The sequence below is a fragment of the Haliotis cracherodii genome, unplaced genomic scaffold, assembly GCF_022045235.1.
Source record: "Haliotis cracherodii isolate W230 unplaced genomic scaffold, xgHalCrac1.p SCAF_4, whole genome shotgun sequence".
Classification (NCBI taxonomy): domain Eukaryota; kingdom Metazoa; phylum Mollusca; class Gastropoda; order Lepetellida; family Haliotidae; genus Haliotis; species Haliotis cracherodii.
In genome coordinates, this window is record NW_027266297.1 from 10,815,159 (window position 1) to 10,835,032 (window position 19,874).

General features: G+C 40.5%; 2 protein-coding genes across 2 annotated transcripts in view; one reads left to right on the forward strand and one right to left on the reverse strand.

Moving 5' to 3' along the window:
* Window positions 1-8,394, reverse strand: part of LOC139478327 (tyrosine-protein kinase transmembrane receptor Ror2-like) — a 105,554-nt gene extending 97,160 nt beyond the window's left edge. The window contains exon 1 of the mRNA XM_071260751.1: window positions 7,978-8,394. Coding sequence (XP_071116852.1) covers window positions 7,978-8,059 — 82 coding nt within the window. The 5' untranslated portion in view covers window positions 8,060-8,394. The remainder of the gene's footprint in view (window positions 1-7,977) is intronic.
* A 10,133-nt stretch (window positions 8,395-18,527) lies between these two features.
* On the forward strand, window positions 18,528-19,547 carry LOC139478523 (cell surface glycoprotein 1-like). The gene has a single exon (XM_071261015.1). The coding sequence runs from the start codon at window positions 18,528-18,530 to the stop codon at window positions 19,545-19,547; it is 1,020 nt and encodes a 339-aa protein (XP_071117116.1).
* Window positions 19,548-19,874: the final 327 nt, after the last annotated feature.

A 19,874-nucleotide genomic window follows, 5' to 3' on the forward strand; every position in this document is an offset into this window, starting at 1 on the left:
GCAACAAACTTTTACGACCCTATTTACATAAGCCAGGCGAACACAGCCTCCAGCAATATATTTATCAAGTTATGCTAACACAACAGAACGTATATCCCACAGTGCAATTAAAAAAAAGTACTTTACTGGAAATGATACATGAAAAAAAGTAAGCAAATTTACCAGTAACATAATGAAATATTACAAAGCTTCCAAAATTTAATCAGTTTCATCAAAACATCATTACATAAAATATCAAGATATGTTCAATCAGGTATCAATTTTCTCATTTGCACTGCAGTTGACCTGGTACATATTGGGTCTATTTCTCTAGCTTTTATGTTCAATATGTCACGCATCTCTTCAGGGTTATCTAAAATAAAGCCATTATTGTCTGGCGAGCCTTATTTTGCAATCAGTAACAAACCTGTCACTCTGGTATTCAGTACATTGTATCACATTCTTTATCTCCAACCTCAGGGGGCAGATCGTACACTTCAATTAATAACACAAGTACACCTACGATAGATTGGACGAAGTGAGCGAGCGAACAGTTACATCCCGGATGTGGAGGAAAGCCCGAAGTGATGCAGGTCTTTGACATTTACCACTTTGTTGAAACCCATGAGCTGGGAATGGTGTTGACAAACTATGAATCATTATCAGTGCATTCAGGAATTCAAACCAACTGTTATAGGACTCTGGTCTTTCTAAGGGACACAATACTGCACAGTACAAATGTTTACTGTAGAAGAAAAAGATTTATTGTACATCAACACCCACAGGGGGAAGGATACAAAGCATGAACATGACCAGTCATAACAGAAAGTTATAAAAATTGACATACACTGTGGAATACAAGTATTGGCATTATTAATGTCTAGAGAGAAGATGCAGATTTTCTTTGCATGAAAATTTTGTAAATGAAAAAGGGGACAATTTTTGCAGAAGGCACTGGTGGATTTAGTAGATTTTAAGTGGTATTGGGTGCACAGGTAAGGCAAGTGGTGATGTTAGTTCCAGTCTGAGATCTTTGTAGAGAGGGCATTGCAACAGGAAGTGTCCCTCATCTTCTATTTCAATAACATAACAGTGAGTGAATGAGTGAGTTAAGTTTAACGTCGCTTTTCACAATATTCCAGCAATATCTCGGCAGGAGACACCAGAAAAAGGGCTTTACACATTGTACCCATAATATTACAGAAGAATAATTCTTTCAGCTGATGGAGTGTTTGAGTATCTTCCTCTCTGATTTGGAAGGTCGTGAGCATGGAGTCTCTGCCTTGTAACTGCTTTGCGGTGTATGCAGGAAAAGTGAAACTGAACTTACCATGCTTACCAATTTAGGTTTCTGGCACTAGTGTCCCCAGATTGGTTGAATATGATAATGGTACATTTCAGGAAATAAAACTGATACCGAGGTTTGATTTTAAATAAGGTGATCGAAAACTGTTATAGAAAAAACACATGAACAGAAAATTATGGGTTGTGAATTTTATGCTACTATTTCACTGCAGACATAAGGATTGGTAAAGTGGTTGATAAAATGGGACTTGTTCTACACTAATGGTTGATAGTTTAGTGACTGAGTGAGTGAGTTGGGTTTATCACCGCTTTTAATAGTATTCCAGTAATATCACAGCGTGTCAACTTAATGTTGGAGGAAAGCCCAAAGTGATGCAGGTCTCAGACATTTACCACATCGATGAAACCCACGAGCATGGGTATGGTGCTGACCAACCTAGAAACATAATCGGGGCCAACTGGGATTCGAACCCACAATCATAGGTTTCTGGCATGACCAAGGGACACAACTCTGCACAGCGAATCGCGGCGCCTTAGACGACTGGGCCACCTGTGCCCCCGGTTGATCTGAACCAGTAGTGACAGTGTGAGAGAAAGGTAAGAAGCAAGGCTAAGAAAGTGATAAGCTGAAGTTGGTTTGTTTGTTGTTTGAAGCTGCACTCAGCATTATTATTCCCGCTATATGATGGCAGTCGGTAAATAATCGAGTCTGGACCAGACAATCCAGTGATTGTTATTATGAGCATCGATCCACGCAATTGGGATACATGCCATGCATCAAACAAGTCAGGGAGCCAGACCACCTGATCCCATTCGTCGCCTCTTACGACAAGCATAGCTGCCTTTTACAGCAGATCAGTTGAAGCAGGCAAATCAGCGTCTGTCAAGTCAAGTTTGGTGTCCAACCGTAACAGAAAGAACTGTCTTATTTTTTCAAAACCTGGTTTCTTGCAATTTATTTCTTTTTCCAAAAATTGCAGCAACAAATGTTACCTGCCTTTCAAGATTTTTTTTATAGGGAAAAAAGCCAGGTCCCTTTTTTGAGAGAGATGACATATATACATCAACCTCTCATGTAATGAAAGCATCCAAAGGAAATTAATATGTTTGCTTAACCAAACTGCAAGCACAGCTAAAAATATTTAAAAAAACAGAAAGTTTGACAGTGCAAGAAATGAGCTGTGTAATGAGCATTAACCATGTTAACAGACATATTTCTTAAATAGAAAAATATATTTCTGAGAAACCATTTGGCCATCTGTCAGCGACACTCTTAGGTTACCTAATTATTGCATTATGTGTAGATTGTCCCAGGTGGGCATGCCATCATTCTCTTCCCATCAATCATTAGATCATATGTGGATAGTTTTTTTTATCTCATATTTCATAGTTGATTTGCCACTTTTATGTATAAGCTGATAATTACATAGCTGTCAACATGCAAACTGAACACCATGTCACACGGCCAGTATTAAATGTGAACACTGTGTTATATGGACAGTATTAAATGTGAACACCATGTCACATGGCCAGTATTAAATGTGAACACTGTGTTATATGGACAGTATTAAATGTGAACACCATGTTATATTGCCAGTACGAAATGTGAACACCATGTCACATGTCCAGTATTAGATGTGAACACTATGTCACACGGCCAGTATTAAGTGTGAACACCGTGTTATATGGACAGTATTAGATGTGAACACCATGTCACAGGGTCAGTACAAAATGTGAACACCATGTCACAGGTCCAGTATTTAATATGAACACCAAGTCACACAGCCGGTATTAAATGTGAACACCGTGTTATATGGACAGTATTAAATGTGAACACCATGTCACAGGTCCAGTATTTAATATGAACACCATGTCACATGGCCAGTATTAAATGTGAACACCGTGTTATATGGACAGTATTAAATGTGAACACCATGTCACAGGGTCAGTACAAAACGTGAACACCATGTCACAGGTCCAGTATTAAATATGAACACTATGTCACACGGCCAGTATTTAATGTGAAACACCATGTCACACGGCCAGTATTTAATGTGAAACACCATGTCACACGGCCAGTATTCAATGTGAACACCATGCGGTCTGTAAATAATCATTATGGACCAGATAATCCAGTGATTAACATCATACCAATTGGGATACGATGACATGCATCAACCATGTCAGCGCACCCAACCACCCGATCCCGTTAGTCGCCTTTAACGACACGGGTACATCATTCCAATTTTCACAAGCCCACCTTAGCAACAAAACACTATCACCTACAGGTAAAAGAACAGACGAGCATATTTACAGGACAATTCTGTATAGGCCTGTTTGGCATAACTGCCTTCCAACTGATGGACATACAAAACTATATAATATTGGCCTGTTCTTGATCCATAGACATAAAAGATAATATGCAAACTTTCAGCTGACATTCAAGTCTGTGTTTTCAGGTTTTTTGGTCATTGCCATGTATCAGTAAAATTTAACTCCATCAGTCCACAATAATGAGTATCAGTATTTTTAAAGACTGCCGGTCCAGTGAACTAGTAAATTTATATCTGAACAGAAACACTGTAAGTTGATCTCTCTCGCAGCCTTTGATCCTGACCAAACTCAAAATGGCCTCATTATGTCAAGTGAAATTAATCAGTAACCATGGCATCTTTTAACAATTTAGATTTTATAGTGCAACAATTCCTTCTGACGACACCTTGAGTTCACGTGGAGGTCACAGGGCAACTAAAATTGTTTCACATAGTCAGCTTATGTAAGCAAAATACAAAATCAATGTACATCTTTTCAATAGACCCATATGTTACCAATAACTGATGATTATCTCAATCAGCAATCAACACACCTCTTAACGACCTTTCCTGAATAGCAGCATGGCGCAAAGTAAGGTGAGTACAAATTAATGTACCATATGTGATCAGCCCACGTGTCAGCATGGTTGAATGATTTCACTAATGATGGGCACGGTGCAGAGCACTTACTGGACAAACCTTGGCGAGGTGAGGTGAAATGGTGTTTAACGCCACGTCCAAGATTATTGCACTTATATAGCGACGTGCATGTGTGTGTGTGTGGCTGCTTGTATTAGTCCGGACTGATGCCGATTTATAGTGCTAGCTCACTGAGGTACACTCCACTCAGACACAGTATACTGACTCCGAGCCGACCAGTCCTTGTTTTAGCCCCTTAATGCCGAGAGCCAGACAGGGTAACAACAAGTACCATCTTTTAACATATTTTGGTATGACGCAGCCGGTGATCAAACCCCGGACCTTCCGCTTTCCGGGCGGACGCTCTACCACTAGACCACGGAGGCGGTCTGAACAAATCTTGAAATGAGGGTGTCAATTTGTTTTCATTGCCAAACACTGCACCTCTTTAAAATGGAGAAAAATGTTTCAAAAACAAAATCTAAATAACACATTGTAGGTACAAACAAACTGATATCAGGTTGCAATGTTTGTTTTTTAAAAATAAAATACTTGGGATTATGCCCTACGGATGAGCATACACAAAATTTGGAGACATTTTGATTCAATATACAACATTTTACAACAACCTTGGGGTAACCTGAATATTGCTGATTGATGCGACATCATTCACTCATATAAATGCAACATTTAAATAAAATATTGAAAAGGAATAAATGCAATATTGGCATTGTTTTTCTTAAATATTGCTTCCATAAACATCAATTACTATATATGTTGTACTTTTAAGCAACAGAGTTCTACTGAACCCCCTTGTGCAAATGTAAAGAAATGTACAACATTGAAAAACAAACACATCAAATGTGGACCAGCTGTTCATCAGTGTTTGCTTTCAATCAAATGTGTCAGATTCAGTTTGTTGGTTGTTGTTGAACGCCGCAATCAGCAATATTCCAGCTATATGACGGCAGTTAGTTTTACAAATTAATCCATAACATATATCGAGTTATGAGAAATAAACTGAGTGAGTATGGTTTTACGCCACTTTTAGCAATATTCCAGCAATATCACGGTGGGGGACACCATAAATGGGCTTCATACATTGTACCCATGTCGGGAATCGAACCCGGGTCTTCGGGGTGACGAGCGAACGCTTTAACCACTAGGCTACCCGACTGAGAAATAAACATAATATTAATAACGATATGAACACATATATCATCCATGAAAATAACATGTCCTGAACAAGGGAGCATAACCAGAACAGAAATAGAAACTTGTACATTTCACAAACTTGTACTTATCACAACCTTGTAATTTTCACAACCCACCTCTATCAAAAACTGTCAGAAATGTATTATACATTTCACATGATAGGTTTTTAGCTCAATGATGCAACATTTATAATAATGGGTCAAGCATGTCAAGTTTACACATAAAAATAATTTCAATAACCATAAGTGCAAAACTCAAAAGATATGAAATGTATGTTCAAAAACACGTTTCTCTCCAAACAACAAGGTCGTCAATTTCAATTGATCTTAATTTCAACTTGTCAATTTCTAAAGAGGTTTCTGATGATGGAAAAGTTATTCTGAGTAGGAAATGTGTCCCAGGTATAAAAGAGTCTTGTTTCCACATTGCTCTATTCTAATTCAGCTACCGCAAGTAATAAACCAATTTCTCATTGTATGTCGATTAAATATCTTGGGATGGGCGCGGACACAAGCCTGATTGTGTATTTCCATGGCGCCACACTTCAGGAAATTGCAATGGACATGCACATAACTTGCTGTTGTCCTTGCCATTGCTATTCATCATAATTCAAAACACACAACAATTGCAGGCCTAGTTTACGGCCTATCACCAACCAAATATGTGAACTGTGACACAAAATCTACAATACTTCTATCTTTAAATAATATATACACTGTAGAAAACTTGTGATTTCTATAGACATTTAAGGATTCAACTTGTCTTCTATCCCTGATATTTCTATACAGTGATTTGAACCTTCAGCTCTTAAATGACACTTAAAATAAATGTCTGTAAACGTCTGTGTAGTTTTATGTTTCTTTTGCCAATCAAAGATATACTTAGGTAACAAGGGTATCTAAGGTGCTGAGGACAGGGCAAATGAAGCTTATCACCACAGCAGCAACATCAAATCTTTCATTGCATAGGTCAATATATAAATCATCACGAGTAATTTTCAGTTTATCATTGATTAGCCTTTAAATTCCATTCCCCACATGAGTGGGTGGTCAAATCCGAAGCATGATGCCTGATAATTAACATAGCAAGGTGTTTACAAACAACATTCCATGTGACAACAACAGGATGACATAACACCATGTTAAACTCAACTCGGCAAGACTTCCTCTGGCAAATTCCTCTAAACTTTTTATTTTAATAAAAACAAACCTTGCATTCAAATATTTTCTGCTTAAAGGCTTACTTAATATTTCACATAAAGGGTGATTTATTAAAATAAAAAGTTTCAACTTTGAGTAGTATTGCAATATACTTCACAAAAGAAGTTAAAAAAACCTCTAATTATTTCATATTGCCATAGATGAAGATTAACTATAGTAATATGAAAGAATTGAATGTTTTTCAACTTCTTTTGAGATATATATGTGCCATCATGACTTTATTCACAAAATATTTCACAATGTACTTAAAATACTTTCTAATTTTCAATTTTGACTAAAGGTCAATGTTGATTTTAGACATAAATTCTACAAAAAATATGCATCATCTATATGTTAGTATTGAATCTTTAGAAGACAAAATCACTAACTAAAGACATAAATATCATTATCCTATATATTTTCACGCAATCACCTCTTATTGTACGATCTACGGCATTAAGCCGGAACAGATATATAAACACACACGCGTTAAGGCAATACGAGCGAACGTCGGACCTGAGCTATGAGCGAACACATATATAGTTTGTAACGAGACAGTCAACTTTGAGTGTTGTAAGGAATAATGTTCCCTATATGTTGGGAATGAGCCCGGCCTACTAAAGCAGGTCACACGTCACACAGTGTATAGACCCCGTCATTGACAATAGACAAGTATGTTCCCTCTCCTGTTCCGTACGACCGTGTAAGCAATAAAACCAGTTGCATTCTATCTGATGTGCGTTGCATGTGGCCTAGTTTTTCTAAGGCGAAGGTGTGTTCACCTGCATATCCCACGCTCAAAGATTAGACACGTATATGATAACATAAGCATTTACTATCGTTTAGAGGTTAGCTGAAGTAGATTTAGGCAAATTGGTGGGGTTAAAAGTTCCCGAAACGATTCTTAGGCCAGCTGTCAAATACGAAACAACGTTGTCAATGTCACCTGTCAGATTACTGGTATTACGAAAAGTATAGATTGATAAGTTTAGCTGGTTGTGGGCAGTTTGACGTTGCGATGGAGAAGTTAAGAGTTTTATGGCCAAGGCTATACCCAAACAGTTGACATTCCCTTACTGATCATTTGTGATCAGGTAGTCTACCTAAATGGCAACCGCGACTGGTATTTTCCTTTGATGTGCCGCTAAGTTTTCAAACACTAATGTTTAAAGAAACCCAGCTAGACGTGTATTTGTATTTTGTGCCAGATTCGTGTGTTTCGCCAACCCTATGATCGGGGCTCAAGGACATTAAAAAAATACCTCCGGACACATAGAAATACCTGTCGGAGTGTCCCGTTCTACAAAACAAATTGATAGACAACTTACCTGTTGCCGAGGTCGTATTGCACGTCATCAAGAATATAAGTACTCCAAACAGTCTGACACCTAAAATCGTTGTAAGATCCATTTTAGGTGTTGAAGACAGTATCACGGTGTCTTATATCGAGAAATCCTCATGATAAACATCAATGATAAAAGCAAGTTTCCCCGCACGTTGACATAGTCGATATAATGAACGACTGAGTGAGTGTCGCTCCACTGGTATGTCCCGGCGCTACGCTAGCTGTAAAATATGCGGATGAATTCTCTCGGCTAACGATTTGCCCACACTCAAGCCATACACCTTGTTTCAAATTGTATCCAACTTCCTAGACACGGTAAATTCCCGACTTCCAGCGACTAAAAGACACTTTCCCGCTTGTACCCCAACTTCTCATTGCCCAGACTCAACTACCTATCCTAAGGAAAATGACCTGCGCGGAGCTGTCACGATTTCGACCCCTGTGCGCATAACAAAACCACATGCTTTTAGCAAGATATTTTATCGGTCTAAACATGCATCGGTAACGCGTCTTCTACGTAACCTTTGACCTGGGATTGATATAGTTTGTAAAATATATCTATTGTGTAATAATTGTCTGGTGGAATTTCATTATTATCATATGTTCACGCACGTTTGTATTCGTCTGTCTGAAGCAAACATAGTATTTCGGATGGGTACTACTATTGACATTGGAGCAAGATGCTCAAATCTTGTCGGAAAATCTTAGCAATACAGACACCTTTGTGTAGATTTAACGGCGACATTATCTTTGTGTTAGTGCAAAGATATGTATATAACGATGATAATTTTGATTTAAAGAAATTGCTGTTCGCTAAAGATGACCACCGACTGCAGAGGACAAATCTTGTTGTATTCCGAGTGTAGAGTTCGTAAAAATAACTTCAGCTGTTAAAAAATGAAATTATATTTTCAATATTTATTCCATTACGTTTGGTTACACATTTGTATTGTATAATTAATTTATTAATATTTGAACTTTGTTGAAATTTCAGTTAGGCACTTGACAATTAAGACATTTGTGAATAAAATGAAAAGCACTGTCTCTCCTAGCCTTGCTCGGTGTCTATACTGATAAATAAGTCCATTGATGCATAGTAATTCTATCCTTACAATAGGCAAGTTGGATAAGCGTACAGTACAAGGACGTAAGTTGTTCTTATTGGGACAACTTGTTTTTATTATTTATATTTTCCATACATTGTGAAAACTAATTACCATTGCCTTTGAAACTTGTGCATATAGGTGTTATTAAAGAGTGGCGAGTTTACTGATAACATTAAACAAGTCGCTGTGATGATACACAAACTAAAGAACATCGCACAGGTGAAACTAAGACATATTGCTGATGAGCGGTTATTCAAATATTCGCTGACTTACACAAACCCTGGAATATTGCTGACATGACGTTAATCAATTATCAACTAACTTTCTCAAACTAGGAAATATTGCTGATTTGACATTAATCAATTTTTAACTAACTTTCCTAAACGAGGCAATATTGCTGATATGACATTCATCAATTATTAATTAATGTTCTTAAACTAGGCAATATTGCTGATATGACATTAATCAATTATAAACTAACGTTCTCAAACTAGGCAGTATTGCTGATATGACATTAATCAATTATTGATTAACGTTCTCAAACTAGGCAATATGTTGAGATGACGTTAATCAATGAACTTTCTCAAATTGGACAATATTGCTGATATGACATTAATCAATCATAAACTAACGTTCTCAAACTAGGCAATATTGCTGATATGACATTAATCAATTATTGATTAACGTTCTCAAACTAGGAAATATTGCTGAGATGACGTTAATCAATGAACTTACTTTCTCAAATCGGACAATATTGCTGATATGACGTTAATCAATTATTTACTAACTTTCTCAAACTTGGGAATATTGATGATATGACGTTAATCAATTATTTACTAACTTTCTCAAACTTTGGAATATTGATGATATGACGTTAATCAATTATTTACTAACTTTCTCAAACTTGGGAATATTGATGATATGACGTTAATCAATTATTTACTAACTTTCTCAAACTTGGGAATATTGATGATATGACATTAATCAATTATTTACTAACTTTCTCAAACTTGGGAATATTGATGATATGACGTTAATCAATTATTTACTGACTTACACAATGTAGACCACGGATTTAGTTTACTAGTATATCTTCTACCATTGTTTACGACCTGTCCTAAACATGACCTAGCTTGACATATTTTCAGACTTACAACTGTGGCAAGGCGCTTCCCTCACACTACAACTACCAGCACAGATAACGTGGCAGCCCAAGTGATGTAAAGATTCCCTTGGGCCGGAGTCCAATAGGTCACCAAGTTCGCTCACCTGTTGACGTCATAACGCGCGCTTCTGTGGCACACAAATTGGCGTGGATCGACGCTTCTTTGCCGTCTCTTGTTCTGCGTCGAAGGTCAGTTGACAGTTCACGCTTACACAAGGTCCGGGTTGTTATAACAACCAGACAGAGAATCTCGCCTAGCGAAGGGTCATCTTTTGTTTAGATGTATATACAGGTAAGTAAATATACGCATCAGGACAATTTTATTTAATTTATAACAAAAGTTGAAACAAAACAAATGACAGTCGGACAGAGAGGAACAGCTTCGACATTATCCGCGAATATACCCATGGTTTTAAAAGAAAATCCCTGTAGTCGAAGAATTTAGGTCCCCAGCAACCAATTCTTGTAAGAGGCGACTAAATGGATCGGATGGTCGGCGTCTTGGCTGATTGCCCGGAATCGTACCCAACGCGCGCAGATGGATGCTCATGATGTTAATTTCTGAATATTGTGTGGTCCAGACTCGGTCATTTACAGACGGTCGTTAAATCGTGAAATATAACTGAATGTGATGTTAAATATCAAACAAATAAACCTAATATTCGAATGCTTCACCTAAGAATAATAACAGTTTGTTTAATGCGTATATGTATTTTAAAGCTTATTATTCAACAGATTAAATAAATACAGCTTTGAATATTTCATTTAAGAGGAATATAGCATATTTGTTGTTTACTCAGCCTCGGACCAAATGACCTTTTCATATATATATATGGGGCGGTCGGGTAGCCTATTGGTTAAAGCGTTCGCTCGCCACGCCGAAGACCCGGGTTCGATTCCCAACATGGGTACAATGTGTGAGCCCATTTCTGGTGTCCCCCGCCGTGATATTATTGGAATATTGCTAAAAGCGGCGTAAAACCATACTCACTCACTCACTTTAAATATATATATATATATATATATATATATATATATATATATTTGAAAAGGTCATTTGGTCCGAGGCTGAGTAAACAACAAATATGCCATGTTTAAGACATACCGATGCAACCGATTATACGTATACACTCCTCTGCCATGGTATTTTCTACACGGTTTTAAATATCAAAATATCTGTCTTTGTTCAGCGTACTGATCAACTAGAAGGGTTTGTCAAACTAATCAGTGCTTCGTGTGTGGTTTTCTGGGGAATTTTATTGATATGTGTTCTTTATCTTGATCAGTGGTAATATATCTTTTATTACGAACTGCATGCTTATCACATCTAAATCACATTTATGTTGTGCGATTTTGTCCAATTTTCCTGTCGTAACTCAAGACATTTTAGGCTTTTATAACTATTTTTCACACAGTTCTTTTCCATTTATAAAACGGATATGTTCGTTTCTGAAGGTACGACCATTTCCCGCCAATTTGAGGTGACGTGGGGTGAAATGGGGGTTTAACGTCGCCTTCAAGGTTATCACACTTATATAGCGACGTGCATGCACGCGTGTGCGTGGCTGCTTGTACTCGTCCGGACTTGTGCCGGGTTAAAGTGCTAGCCCACTGAGATACCATGCTGCAGTTGTAACACGAATACCCTGCTCAGACACAGGGTATTGACTCCGGGCCAACCAGTCCTTGTTTTATCCGCTTTATGCCGAGCGCCAGGCAGAGAAAAAATAAGTATCACCTTTTAACATATTTTGGTGTGACGTGGCCAGTGGATCGAACCACCAGCCTTCCTCTCTCCCGCAGACGCACTATCAACTAGGCCACTGAGGCGGTCGATTACGATGAACCGTACCGAAATCGCCGTGCATGCCATGAGCGAAAAGCAACGGATCCGAACGGCTTTTCATTCATAGTGGTGTCCCTCTCCGTTACACAGTGGTGCGGTCGGGTAGCCTAGTGGTTAAAGCGTTCGCTCGTCACGCAGAAGACCCGGGTTCGATTCCCAACATGGGTACAATGTGTGAGCCCATTTCTGGTGTCCCCCGCCGTGATATTGCTGGAATATTGCTAAAAGCGGCGTAAAACTATACTCACTCACTCAAGTTACATAGTGGCGAAAGGGTCCAGGGTATATGTCTTAATATACTAGCGGGGGAAAAAAAGTAGGCGTGCCTCATATAAAGAGTTGTATGTGTTGTGTCATTGAAAAAAACTACGCAATATTTGGTCATTCGTCTGATCCATGTTCTCTCGTAATAATTCATTGATAAAACCCATACCTGATACCTTAATTAACAATGTATAAATATCGGATGTGACCCCTATTTGTGTTGATACAGGCGATGAGGGGCGGTCGGATAGCCTAGTGGTTAAAACGTTCGCTCGTCACGCCGAAGACCCGGGTTCGAATCCCGACATGGGTACAATGTGTGAAGCCCATTTCTGGTGTCCCCCGCCGTGATATTGCTGGAATATTGCTAAAAGCGACGTAAAACCATACTCACTCACTCAATGATACAGGCGATGCAGCGGCGGCGCAGTGGAGACACCAGATGATTGAAAACAACCTGGGGATGCTGTTCCAAATGTCAGTCAAAGTTTGTCCCAACTGAGACAAGTTATTGGGGGGAGAGGTCTTGAGAAACATCCGGTCTTGCCAGTGCATCAATGCCTCCAAACGTATGTGCCAACCACTGCAATGTGACGTTAATTCTCTGCATTTCAACAATGGGTGGGACCCGCGAAGATCCGGGTTAGAATAGGCCTTCAGCAACTCATGCTTGTCGTAAGAGGCGGGAACGGGTGGTCGGCTCGCCGACTCGGTTGATGCATGTCAGTGTATCCCAATTGCGTTGATTGATGCTCATGATATCAATCACCGGATTGTCTGGTTCAGACTCGATTATTTACACACCGCCGTCATATACAGCTGGAACATTGCTGAGTGCGGCATTAAACAACAAACAAAAAAACAAATAAACAAACCTTGGCTGGGGGCGTACTTAAAATGTAAAGTGTCTGAAAAAAACGGGGGAATAAGCACCCCCTGCACCCCTGTGTCCATTTCACGCATTATTACTGCCAGAGCCTCATTAGTCCTTTACGACATCCTCCAATATCAAGTGTTTATTAGTCTGTCTTACAGACCCTGATACAAATATGTATAAAATACAGCCCATGCAAGTCTATAATGTTTGGCAAGTTTAGATTACTACTCTCTGAAAATGAAGAGAGTCACTGGGCTCCCTTTTATTATATTTATATTAAGATAACTGAACAAATGGGTTATTTTTCTGTACGATATGTTCATTTCAGAGACTGGATGTTAGTCTAAGTGTTTATCCCCATTCTATGATGATGAATCCATTCACTACCATATCTTTGTTTTGAGGCCGATTAAAACAACATAAGGCAAAAAAATGGCCGCCCAATCAAATTACTATCACGAGCGAGGGGAATTCTGTGCTAAGAGTGTGTGAGTGAGTTGGGTTTAACGCAGTTTAACAGTATTCTAGTTATATCGCAGCGTGTCAGCTTAATGCAGGTCTCAGACGTTTACCACTTCGACAAAAACTACGAGCACGGGTTTGGTGCTGACAAACCTAGAAACATAATCGGGGTAAACCAGGATTCGAACCCACAATCATAGGTTTCTGGCGTGCCAAGGGGCACAACTCTGCTTTAGAGGACTGGTTCACCTTCCCCCAAAACAAGTACGGCAGTTGTGATAGAATATAATAGCATATTAGTGAAATACTATAGTATTCGTGTCGGTGGAGCGGTGTTCTAGATCTTTCAGAATCGCCATAACCGTGAGAAGATTTGATCAGAAACGAACACGCTTGGTCATGCTTCGCAGAACATCATTCCTCAATATTATTGCTTATAATGCTTCCTCTGTAATTAACGTGTTACTTGATATACGACTCGAAAACAAGAGTGATCGCTCTCGATGCATTTCCCATGCGAAAATTTGATGCAGGACTAATCATATTGACGCTTACACTGCCGATGACGCGGACATTGTAGCGATTTCATCTCGCTTGAACGCTTTCTTTCCCACACTGGGGGCTCAAGGCATGACTATACGGGGGCTCTTATAGTGTGCTACAGCAATTTCAACCTATGGCCGAACAGCAGAGACCGTAAAAAACATGTTCACAATTGCACGGGTTGTGATTCTGTTTTTCAGTGCAAATGAACGATACTATGAATCATTAGGGGTGAATAAGGGCAGGCTGATTCAAAAAGAAAATCTTGAATACTCTATTTAGGTCTTTTGATGTCATGCAGTTGTGTGTGCTAGTAAAACGTATATTTGTGTGTGTATACTTGCCTATGTATACACACTGCGGTATATTTAGATATGTAGATGTGAAATCACATGCTCTATATATGATGCTTCTCAAAAAGTGTGCATTAGGTCAACGATGAGTAAATTATCAGGTAATGCACTGACAGGTGACCGAGGCGTCATATCTCGCTGTGCAGAGTTGCGTCCCTTAGGCTTGCTATAAACCTGTGATCGCGGGTTCGAATCCCAGATTCTCTCTGATTGTGTTTCTCTATGTTTGTCAGCACCGTACCCGCGTTGTGAACAGCATCACTTCGGGCTCTCCACCCAAATAAAACTGACACCCGTGATATAACTGGAATACTGTTCAAGATAGCTTTAGTGAGTTAGGTTTTAGCAGTATACCATGTCGTCATATGACGATTGCAGTCACATGTTGTTTGTTTGTTTGTTGTTTAACGCCGCACTCAGCTATATGACGTCGGTCTGTAAATAATCGAGTCTGGACCAAAAATGCAGTGACTGATCCACGCAATTGGGATACGATGACATGCATCAACCATGCAAGTCAGCAAGCCTGACCACCCAATCCCGTTAGTCGCCTCTAACGGCAAGCATGGTTTGCTGAAGACCGTATCAAACCCGGATCTTCACAGGCATACAGTCACGTGTATGGGCTGCACGCATTGTATGCCTGTCATGTTGGGAATTGAACCCGTGTTATTGTGACGATCCAACTCTTTAGCTTCAAGTTACACCACCACACAGAGGAAGTGAAATGGTGAAGTCTTTAGCATATAATGTTGTTTAAGGACGATGTGTGTGCACCAGAAACAAAGGATTCGTGTGCCGCAGCGCAAAGTGAGTGAGTGAGTGAGTATGGTTGTACGCTGCTTATAGCAATATTCCAGCAACATCACGGCGGGGGACACCAGAAATGGGCTCTACACACTGTACCCATGTCGGGGATCGAAGCCGGGTCTTCGGCGTGACGAGCGAACGCTTTTACCACTAGGATACCCGACCGCCCCCGCAGCGCAAAGTAAATTTAACATTTAAAAAAAAATGAGAGTAAGAGAGTGAGTATGGTTTTACGCCACTTTTAGCAGTACTTAAGCAATATTGCAGAAAATAACAGTTATTAAATTATAGTAATAATATATAATAAAAAGAAGCCAAGAGACTCTCTTCATTTTCCTCCCCCCGATACTTCAGTAATCTGGACTTGCCAAATATAATAGCAATGGCTGTATTGGATATATTGCAATTTAGTCTGTAAAAACTCACGCACTGTCTAAAATAATTTCTACATTTTATGAAAATACAGTAAACTACGGTTATAACGAACTCAAAGGGATCACTAATTTTAGTTCGCAATAACTGTAGTTCGTTATAAGCATATATACAACAAACGTCTGGGGCTAAAAAATAAGTTCGTTATATCAGTCAGTTCGTTATAAACATAGTTTACTGCACGTGCCTTTATGAATGGTCGCAGATTATACAGATCAGACACGGTATTTGCATACATTCATGATATGCTTTAACTTTGGCCAAACCGTTGTGTTTTTAGTTATTAACACATATTCATTTCTGGATTGAGAAATTCGACACCGAGCAAAGCAGATCGATAACATCTTGTCACAAAATACGATATTGTTATGTAATATCCACCCGTTTGCAATGAATGAGTCGTGTCACCTGCGATCGTGTTATTTGGCTGTTGGGGTTACGGAATAAGTGGAATATAGTCCTCGGTGTTAATCTCCTTTCTCCTGGATTTGTCTACTGTTGCCGTGGATCACCTGTGGCTGTTTACATAACTGCTGAGACGCTGGCGTCGCACGTGCATGTTAATCTTCAATACGTCGTCATGCGCATAGCCCAGCGATACTCGACATCATGGGGTCGATTTTGTGAGAATGTCGAGTGTTCAAAGACCAAGATGACACATGTGTCAAATATATTTGTTTTATTTTAAACAATGCGGATGTTAGGCGTGCCAAATATATGCTACGAGGACAATATATGAGTTTACGGAGATACCGCTCTCTTCGGTCTGTCATTGGTGGAACGCTGACATATCTTTCCTATTTTATAGCTAATCGTGAACAGGTTGGTTGGTTGGTTTGTTGTTTAACACCGCACTCAGCAAATGCCCAGCTATATGTCGGCGGTCTGTAAATAATCGATTCTTCACCAGACAATCCAGTGATTGATATCATGAGCACCGATCCACGCAATTGGGATCGATGACATGCATCAACCAAATCAGCGAGCCTGACCACCGGATCCCATTAGTCGCCTCTTAAGACAAGCAAAGTCACCTATTACGGCAAGCATGGGTTGCTGAAGACCTATTCTACCCCGAGATCTGCACGGGATAATCGTGAAAAGACCAAGGGTGTGTCCATGGCCAGGATACGATGCCTTGTAAACATCTTGTAAAGATGAGAGCCACTTAACTATCCATCTACACTTGGTTAAAATACGGATATATTTTTTTAAAGCCTTGATTTTGGCTTGATCCATTTCGCTCTATATAGGGGCGGTGGGGTAGCCTGGTGGTTAAAGTGTTCGCTCGTCACGCTGAAGGCCCGGGTTCGATTCTCCGCGTTGGTACAGTGGGTGTAGCCAATTGCTTGTGTCCCCCGCCATGATATTGCTGGAGTATTTCTAAAAGCGTTGTAAAACCATACTCACTCACGCGTTCGCTCTATATGTAAAAGAAGAAATACATCTCGAATAAGACGATATCTCGAAGGGTTGGAGTTCTTTGTATTTTGTGTGACCCGTGAAGATCCGGGTAAGAATTGGATCTTCATCAACCTATGCTAGCTGTTTGGGTGGTTTAGTGTTGTTTCTTTAGCATGGGTTGCTGAAGACCTAATTCTCGCCAATGCCTTTACGGGCCTCATGCTCGTCGTAAGAGGCGACTGACGGGATCGGGTGGTCAGACTCGCTGACTTGGTTGATGCATGTCATCGTATGCCAATTGCATAGACCGTTGATCATAATGTCAACCACTGGATTGTCTGGTCTAGACTCGATTATTTACAGACCGCCGTCACATGGCTGGAATATTACTGAGTGTTACGCTAACAAACTAAACTGTACATTTCAAACAATTCATTATAACTATTTCTTGATATTGGTGTGAGTGGAGTAATATTTCAACATGTAAGGGATAATTTTAAACACAACAGGCCTATTTTGAGAAATGTGATTTGTTTATCTTTAACTAAAAGTAGTTTGAATTTGAAAACAATATTGCTAGAGAAGTCAGTCTTGGGCGTTGTGCTGAAAGCGATTATTGTATTACCCGGAGCTGCTAAAACATCTGTAAAAATAAACACAAATACTTTAATTGTTTTGTTATGAAGCTTTAATGCATGTTCAGGAAATTGCTGAGACAGCTTCAAAGAACGGCTTGTGTGTACGATATTGTGTTTTACCCAAAACAGCATTGTTGTGATAGGATTAAACAGGAACGACATACTTTAGGAAAGCTGTGCACACTTTATGTATTTGTAAACTGCTCACGAGAATATGTTTTAATTTAAAGTGGTTGATGGAATTTTTTCTAGCCATTTTGGGTGAATATTCAGATATTTTCTGCTGAGGCGTTCCTGTTTTTCAGATGTTCTCCGATATCATTGGGCACCACATGAGAAGGAAGGACTTGCCTTGTTTTGATCCTTAAATTAAGGTTATGTTTTCTATGATAATATAGGAGAACTGTAGGGACATGCACAATGAAGGGTAATGTGTGCGGACTGAAGGGAGAGTGTCTACAAAAACGTAATATGTGTATGCATACTGTATGAAATATGCGAGGGACATACCTTGTGTCTTATGTATTGGAATTACTGATATTCCTACAGTAACACTGAGCGCCGCCTGTTAAGACTTCTCCGGTAACACCTGTGGGGACATGTCTACTGTCGGGGACATGCCAACTGAAGGAGATGACTACTGAAGGGGACATGCCAACTGTAGGGGACATGCCAACAGTAGGGGACATGCCAACAGTAGGGGAGATGCCAACAGTAGGGGACATGCCAACTGAAGGGGACATGCCAACTGTAGGGGACATGCCAACAGTAGGGGAGATGCCAACAGTAGGGGACATGCCAACTGTAGGGGACACGCCAACTGCAGGGGACATGCCAACAGGAGGGGACATGCCAACAGTAGGGGACATGCCAACAGTAGGGGACATGCCAACTGTAGGGGACACGCCAACTGCAGGGGACATGCCAACTGTAGGGGACATGCCAACTGTAGGGGACATGCCAACTGTAGGGGACATGCCAACTGTAGGGGACACGCCAACTGTAGGGGACATGCCAACAGTAGGGGACATGCCAACTGAAGGGGACACGCCAACTGTAGGGGACATGCCAACTGTAGGGGACATGCCAACTGAATGGGACACGCCAACTGTAGGGGACATGCCAACTGTAGGGGACATGCCAACTGTAGGGGACATGCCAACTGCAGGGGACATGCCAACTGTAGGGGACATGCCAACTGTAGGGGACACGCCAACTGTAGGGGACATGCCAACAGTAGGGGACATGCCAACTGAAGGGGACACGCCAACTGTAGGGGACATGCCAACTGTAGGGGACACGCCAACTGCAGGGGACATGCCAACTGTAGGGGACATGCCAACTGTAGGGGACATGCCAACTGTAGGGGACATGCCAACTGTAGGGGACACGCCAACTGTAGGGGACATGCCAACAGTAGGGGACATGCCAACTGAAGGGGACACGCCAACTGTAGGGGACATGCCAACTGTAGGGGACATGCCAACTGAATGGGACACGCCAACTGTAGGGGACATGCCAACTGAAGGGGACATGCCAACTGTAGGGGACATGCCAACTGTAGGAGACACGCCAACTGTAGGGGACACGCCAACAGTAGGGGACATGCCAACTGAAGGGGACATGCCAACTGTAGGGACATGCCAACTATAGGGGACATGCCAACTGAAGGGGACATGCCAACTGTAGGGGACATGCCAACTGAAGGGGACATGCCAACTGTAGGGGACATGCCAACTGAAGGGGACATGCCAACTGTAGGGGACATGCCAACAGTAGGGGACATGCCAACTGAAGGGGACATGCCAACTGTAGGGGACATGCCAACTGAACGGGACAGGTCTACTGTGGGGAAAGTGTCTAATGTATGAGAACTACATGGGACATACCTACTCTTCGAAAACTCTAGCTGAAGACACTGTTGAACTGAAAATATGTCCTCTTTCGGAACTCATGGGACTCGTCTGCTGTATCATAATT

What these genes read in the sequence shown, in the direction of transcription:
- LOC139478523 (XM_071261015.1), top strand. Translation starts at nt 18,528, where the DNA reads ATGACTACTGAAGGGGACATGCCAACTGTAGGGGACATGCCAACAGTA.